Here is a 7783-nt window from a genome sequence, read left to right as displayed (position 1 = left end):
CAGACCTGCACCAGCTAAATAGTGGGTGAAAGTCCTCATTGATTTATGTTGGCAAATCAGATCCAGGAAGGGGAATAGGATACAGTGTGCGCTGATGCCGTCAATCCAACCCCCTCCAGGGCCCAATCTGTCCACCCCTATTGCTGCACCCATTACCGCTTTCTCCTGCCACATTCCAGTCCCTCTCTACCCATCCTCCTCCACCTTTACACCAGTTTGTTTTGCAAATTCCCATTCCAAGCTTTGTAGAGAACTTATGCCCCCTCTGAGCTGATTAGTTCCCTCTTTTTCCCAATGGCCCTATGTGCTGCAGCACTGCTGGACCTCACCACCAGGGTAGCTTGCCTGTTCAACCTGCAGACGTTCTCCTTCCTCCTCTTTCCTGCCAGCAGCCACGCCAGCCACCACAGCAACACCTTGGTTCTCAGTTGATCTTGGACATGGCAGCCACACACCAGTCTGCAGTCTCTGATCCAGCAATCCACAATAGTTCATTTGTCTGTCTGTCTGTCTGTCTGTCAACCAGTCAGTTAGTTAGTCCATTGGTCAGACAGCAGGTCCTGTAGTCTGTCAGCCCCTCAGTCTATTAATAATCCACCAGTCTGTCAGTCAGTCCTCTCTCCTCCAAGCTCCTTCCTTTTACACTCTCTCTAAGCTCCTTCCTTCTACACCCACACCCTTTTCCTTCCACCAGGTGCTGCTTTTATCCCTGTGGGCCTTTTTGCCTCCAAGTGGCTGCAGCTGTGCAGCACACTCATTACAATCTAAGGCCCTGGTGTTACCCCATGCTTGCCTGCCAGAGCAAGGGGCTACTGTTGACACCACTCTCTATCTCCTCAAAGGATCTTGCACATTTCCATTACACAGTCTTACCTATCTGTGAGAGCACTGGGCATCTGTACCAGCACCAGCGCTGTTGCAAAGCACTTTACAGCACTTTTGTGACAGCACATGCTGGCAGAACTAGTGTTCCACTGGTGCAAGTAGTGGTTAGGATTGGGCCATTGCTGCAGTAGAGCACCTTAAGGATTAGACCAGTGATTTTCAATCTTTTTCATCACATGGCACAGTGACCAAGCACTAAAATTGTCAAAGCATCATCTCTAGTTCATCCCCTTCTCTGCCCCATTCCAACCACCCCCTTCCTCCCCTCACCTCCCACTGTCTTACCAGTGCCAGGGTTCCTTGACAGGCTGCTGATGTGCAGCCATGGCTGCTTGCCACTTTTGGTGGTTGCCTGGCTGCGCTCTATGCCGTGTTACCTTTTGTGACAGCCATAAAACATGCTGCAGCGCTGGAATACCAGTTCTGGAGGCAGATCAGCCCAATAGGATTGAGCCTATACACTATCTCTCATTCAATGATCCTTCCGTGTGCATGACTTAAACCAGATCATCCATAATTATAGCAGATGGGCTAACCAGAACTCTAATTTCATTTCCTGCATTTGCTTCCATGTGAATTACACTTTGGTTCAAATTATAATGGTTGTAAGCAGACAGCAGACATCTTTGCATTCGCTGAGATAACAATGTGACTTTTGTTACCCAGATTCATGCTCTCAGTGCTCTGCTGTCCATCCATTTATCTATTCCCATTTCTTATTGCACAGGATTGCTCCTATATAGCAGTGTCACAAAGTATGCATGCAGGTGTGCCTCTTTGTTTGGAGACATTTCTTTAAGATCCTTCAGCATTTCTGCATGAAATCTAATTGCACTGCCTTAAAGCAACATTCTGAGCACTGACCTATTTAGTTTTATGCATTTTATTTCCACCAGATGAGCGGCCATTTCAATGATGAACATGATGTTTGACCAGGAGTCCCTCCATCTAGAAAAAAGGAGAGAGAGAGAGAGAGAGAGAGATAGTCTCAGACCAGAGTTCAAGAGCTTCGGTTGATTTAAATCAATGTCCTTTTTCTGACACTGAGCTGGATTCATCAGGGTGTTTTTTTGAATTCAGCTGCTTTGATGGAATAACATAGTTTCTAAAAGGGAAAGCAGAACTAGACAGCATCATTTTCAACCTATATGAGTCTTTTGAATAGAAGTTATTTTTAGAGCTGCTGCCCCTTAAGTTCACCTTAAGAGAAATGTCAAGTCAAAGTTCAAGGGTATCTGTTGTTTTATAATTCACTAGTAAAGGAATTTTTTAAAAAGGCAATGTTCAAGGTTTCTGCTTAAGCAAAACACCCAAGGCCTTTTGAAGGCAGAGCCGTAGAAAGGGATTGAGTCCATGTCAACTGAAAGGGGCAGCTTTGTTTCTTAGTTGCCATCATTGTAATAAAGTCTATGGAAAAACTGAACCTGACTCTGCTCTGTTAAGATTGAAAGCAGCAAACCACATTTTCCAGAGGAGACCTTGCATCCCCACAGAAAATAATAATGCACATTGTGAGTCCGGCTGGACCATGTGGAGCCATCTGTCGCTCATCGGCCATGGATATCCTGTCTGCAGGTCTGGTGCTGGTGTAGAAACTCTCCTTGCAATGAGCCCAGTTGTTAAGGGGTCTTTGCATGAAGAAGATTCTCAGTTCAATCCCTGGCAGGCAGGGCTAGGAAGAGATGAAACACAGCCGAAACCCTGGAGAAGAGCAGCTGTCAGTCAGTGAAGACAGTATTGAGCCTGATAAGCCTATTGGCTACCTCAGTATAAGGCATCTTCATATGTTTATATACTTCTTGGACTCTGCCTCAGTAATGCAGTTCATATTAGTTGGCACTATTTATTTATTTATTTATTTATACCCCACTTTTCCAACATTCAAAGTGGTTCACACCACTTTTTTCTAAGAGTCAAAGACAGGGACATCATGGGAAAGTTAAAAAGGTCCCTTGGCCAATCTGTCAGCATCTGAGATGAAACAATGAGATGTTCCAAAAAGGCTGCTTCTGTGCTGAGCAAGTGAGCTAACAGTCAACACCTGCATTGTCTCAGGTCACAGTTGCAAATCTGATGTATGTGGAAACCAGAGGATAAGCCCTCGGCCTCACTGGTGGGCCACCCCTGTAACCACCTGCTGACATGGTATGTTACATAGTATATTGTTGGAAACAGTTTGTTTCCTTGCTGAAAATTCAGATTAACTGCCAGCTAATGCACTGTGGGAATGATTGCATAATCTGGGCATTTTTTCAGTCTCACTATTCGGTTGCAATTCACTTTTTTTTCTGCTTAAGAGCTTAATCATTGTGTGTTTCAGCAATTGAGGAAGACCTGGATACTTCTCCCTGAGTGAAAAACCAGCCTCTTCTGAACGAGACAATTGAGAGTTCCCACCAATATTTTAAATGCAGGATTTGTTGTTGAGAGTTGCAAAAGAAATAAGCTCCTGGAAATAACTCGAGTGAACCAGATTTCATTTCCAGAACAGAAAATAAGAATGAGGCTTACCTGTGGTTGGACATGGATTCTTTTCCAAGGTGAGAAAAATTGCAGCTCTGGGGTTGGCACACTAGTTACAAGAGGAAGGTGGAGGTGGGGGGGAATGGAATGGGGACATAGAGCCTCCCACAGTTCAACCACTTACAAGGCAAATGCCATCAGCCCAGACTTCGTTTGTATTGAATGCATCTATCCATCTGTTTAAGATAAACTCTTCAAACCAAAGTGTGGGCTCTGGAAACCAGAGAGAAAAACATTTGTGCTTGGGCCTCCGAGCAAGACAGATGGGGAATAGTTGAGGAGGCTAGAGGAAACATCTGCATAGCCGAATCCTTTCTATGGTTAGAGCAAGCTTACCTTGTTACTAATGCACAGAGGAAGAGCATGGTCTTTTCCAATGACTCTGATGACTGTTGACTCTGGAAGCCGATGAAAAGTCTTTTGCATAACTAAACTCTTAGCAATATTCCAGATATAAAGTTTTTTAAATGCATAGTCATTCAAGCAGTATACCTTGAGGCATATGGTCTGTGCTATCATCCAATCACAAACTACAACTGTTTGTATTGGTAAAGAGCAGATCATTTATTCATGCAAATTTTGTGATGCATCACACCCTAATGCAGGGGTGAGGTACATGGGTCTTTTGGGTTACCAGGAGAGGCCTTGTGCATATTTGTCCGCAAATACTAAGTCCTCCTTTTATTTTATGACGTAACACCAAACTCAGGGCATTTTTTTAGTAACTTTATTCTTTGCTTTCAGAGGGAACTCGGTTACTGGTGAACTGACAACCACCCAGTGTTAGGAAAGAACTGTAATATGTTCAATAAAAATGTATGCCTTTTAAGGAAAACAATTCCTTATTCCTGTGGTTTTCAAACTCTCTTGCGGGGGCAGTGGGGAGGCAGTGGCCCAATCCCCAGGATCGCGCTGCTCAGGGGGACTGCAGGGGCTTGAGTACACGTACCAGAGCCTCCTGCAGCCTCCCGGGGGAGCCCTGCCTGGCTGTCCACAGGGCTCCCTGATGCTTCAAAAGTGAAAGTGGAGTGATCGCTACACTTACTCTGGTAATAATAATAATAATAATAATAATAATAATAAGCTTTCCCTTAAGGGAAAACAGGCCCTGCCACAACGTCCCAGTCTGAAAAGCCCTGCCTTTGTCTGTCTGTCTGTCTATCTAATTTTTTATCTGTCTGTCTATCTAAAAGTAAATAAAATTTACTTTTTATTACTTGTTTTTTTAGTTTATATAATTTGCAGTGCAAACCTATGCATGTCTACTCAGAAGTAAGTCCCACTGACTTCAATGGGACTTGGTCCCAGGAAACTGTACCTGTATAGGATTGCAGCCTTAATATAAGATGGGGAGAGGGTGAGGAGAGCTCAGAGGAATAAGCTGTGTTAGTAGGCCCTGTCCTGTGTTTCAAATGAGAACAGACTCTCCTTGGCTATACGAACACCCAGGATCCAGTTGCTTCATCAATAAAGGTTAACATTGCCCAACTTCCTTTTTGCTTACAGAATAATGCAATTAATTTCATTCAAGTTACTGAGGCTGAAGTGGGACCCAAGGCTAGCCAAAGATCTGCTAGTGCTTGAAGCAGTGCACCAAATGCTGCCCCCCATTACCCTGCAGTACAGGGTAGTACAGGGTCCAGTAGCTGCCTCTGCCACTCTTCCTCTTGGAGAGGGAGAGGAGAAGACATGTCTGCAATGCTTTAGCCCATCCTCCTCCTCATCTCCACAATTCCTCTTTTGCTCAGTTTCCCTCTTTCTTTACAGGGAGGAAAAGAGCCAGAGGGGGTGCCCCCTGCTAATCTGCTGCTTGAGGCAATGGCCTCAGTCAGCCTCATGGATGAGCCAACCTTGGTGGGACTCAACAACCCCCTTCTCCAGAATGCTCTGTTGCTTGTTTTGTATTGTTTTTAGAAGAAAATTATTTTCCATTTCTCCCCTTTCCTTTAGTTTGTTGGGCACTCAAGGGCCCTAAAACAGTGACTGGCCCCGCTGGTGGCTCTGTGTCTGTCCAGTGCCAATACAGCAGAGGCTACGAAGAATTTGTCAAGTACTGGTGCAAAGAAACAGGCCATAGACAGTGTGGCCACCATATCCAGAAAACAGGATCAGAGGCAGAGGTGAAGCAGAACAGAATCTCCATCCAAGACGACCATGCGCTCCGCATCTTCAAGGTGACCATGGAGAACCTCACAAATGAGGATGCTGGGACGTATCTCTGCGGAGTAGAGAAAACTCAGTACGACATCTGGCACCCTGTGGAAGTCAAAGTTGCTGCAGGTACACCTTCCGTCTCCCATAATTACTGTTATAGTGAGTAGGCCAGTTTCTCCCCATCCCTGACTAAAAGGGAGAGTTTGCACCGCCCAATATGGGCACATGCGCATGCTGCAATCCTATGCATGGTTTCCTGGGAGCAAGCCCCACTGAACTCAATGGGACTTTTTTCTGAGGAGACATGCATAGAATTAAGCAATCCAAAAATCCCAATCTACAACCCTGTTGCATGGTAGGGCCAGCTCTGCCAATAAAGGAAGTCAATGCACTGTTTCTTCTGTCTCACACTAGGACTGGGTTGTTCTAACTGAGTCTTGGTTGGGTACAGATTTCAACATCTTAAGGACCTCAACTTCTGTTTTATAAAAAGACAAGTTTTCAATGTAGAACTTGCCTGACCTTAGCATATAATTTTTCTTTTGAGCATAGATTATACATATATGACTCTAGCAGCCTTGGAGATGGGGTGCGGACTGGGCCATGGGTGAATGCACAGATTTGGAATTCAGCCATCTGCCCATTATGCAGTTAGCATCTTTCCTTTTATTTAATGAATTCACATATTACAAGATCAGCCCTCAGTTCCTGCACCTTGGGGTCAGCCTGGACACATTTTGGGATCTCCTTTTAAATTAAATTGAATGAATGAATACAGAAATATGGATAGTTTTCAGATTTTCTAGGATAGGATTTGACAGCATTTGTTCTTCACTACAGATTTCCCTTCCTTAAATCATTTTGAAAATAAGGAACAACCAACAGAAGGCACAGGCAACCCTACCCCAACTACCAAGGCATTTGAAAGGTACCAGAATCATTTATATCCCATGTGAACTGAGGAAGTTTCCTCAAGTAGCCTATGATTGTAACTGGATGGTAAACACGGCTGTGTGCCAAACTTTATTGTAGCTAAATGCTAGAGACCCAGGACAGGCCCACCCATGAGGCCAACTGGAGTAGTTGCCCAAGCAGCAGATTGGTGTGGGTGGTACTCCTCTGTCTGCCTATTTGCTTCCACTGCTTCTCCTTCAGTTCCTTGGATTGGAAAATGATTGGGGGGGGGGACAGAGCAGAAGAGAGTGGTGGGCTAGAGCGTTGGGGAAACAGAAATTGATACATCACTAGGTAAGGAGGGCAGCATTTGGCATACTGACTCAGGTGTCAGAAAGTCTTGGTCTGGCATCACAGGGACCAAAATCTACATCTTAGTCACTATCACCTCTTCCAAAAATGTTGGTGTAGAGAAAGACCTACCTTTCTCCACATAAGGATCCAAGGGCAGATTAGAAATAAATTTATGGTTTATTTATGCTCATTTGGCTTGCTTGTCAATAGGGAGTGAATTCATCAGACCAATGTGTCTTTTTCCCCTTTTTCTTTTTTTAGAACTCAGTCAAGCAATAATGTCATGCTCCTGGCCTTTAAAATTCCCATCTTCTTAGCCATGATAGTTGCTGTGGTTTTCGTACATATATGGAGTAGGAGAGGAAGAGTCTCCAATGCCAAGATTCCTGTGACATGAGAAGAGCTTCAAGTGGTCATGTATAATGGTAACTATGCCATTTGATTTCATTCACTCAATGAACTCCCAGATTACCTTGCATGCCATGTTTGAATGCATGGGTGGCAGTCCACACACACACACAATCAGAGATCTTAGACTGTGACAGTTATTGGTGATCTTAGGTTGTTATCTTAAATAGAGTTTGGTCTTCTTTCCCCAGTTTGGGCACATAGCTTACTGGGGAAAAGGCTTGATAGACTGAGGGCACAATCCTAACCAACTTTCCAGTACCGGGTTAAGGGCAATGCAGCTCCAAGGTAAGGGAACAAACATTCTGTTGCGGGGAGGTTTAGGGGTGGAGTGTAGGAGTCTCCAGCAGAGCAAAATCAAACGGCAGCACAACAGAAACTCGAGGCTGATGTCCAAGGCAAACTCTCAGAAGGCAAAGAGGCACTTGACATGAGAGTTAGGTTCCATCACCAAGATATATTATATACAAGGATATTTACAGCAACACTGGTCAGTCATACAGCAACACACATTATGGCATCCTGATTCCTATTCCTTAACACTCACCACCCTACATGCTCACCC

The 7783-nt window shown here is 44.6% G+C and overlaps 1 protein-coding gene across 1 annotated transcript; it reads left to right on the top strand.

Moving 5' to 3' along the window:
- Positions 1–2441: 2441 nt before the first annotated feature.
- LOC136638844 (CMRF35-like molecule 7) lies at positions 2442–7207 on the top strand. Its single transcript, XM_066612873.1, has 4 exons — positions 2442–2460; positions 5359–5688; positions 6115–6169; positions 7072–7207. The coding sequence occupies exons 1-4, from the start codon at positions 2442–2444 to the stop codon at positions 7205–7207; spliced, it is 540 nt and encodes a 179-aa protein (XP_066468970.1).
- The last annotated feature ends 576 nt before the right edge of the window (positions 7208–7783 follow it).

This window comes from Tiliqua scincoides, chromosome 2, assembly GCF_035046505.1.
Source record: "Tiliqua scincoides isolate rTilSci1 chromosome 2, rTilSci1.hap2, whole genome shotgun sequence".
In the NCBI taxonomy this organism is placed as follows: domain Eukaryota; kingdom Metazoa; phylum Chordata; class Lepidosauria; order Squamata; family Scincidae; genus Tiliqua; species Tiliqua scincoides.
This window is presented reverse-complemented; position numbering and strand designations above follow the sequence as displayed.

Coding starts and splice junctions, on each gene's coding strand:
- LOC136638844 (XM_066612873.1), top strand. Junction 5,689..6,114: donor GGAAGTCAAAGTTGCTGCAG/GTACACCTTCCG, acceptor TTTTGAGCATAG/ATTATACATATATGACTCTA. Junction 6,170..7,071: donor GGGTGCGGACTGGGCCATGG/GTGAATGCACAG, acceptor TTCTTTTTTTAG/AACTCAGTCAAGCAATAATG.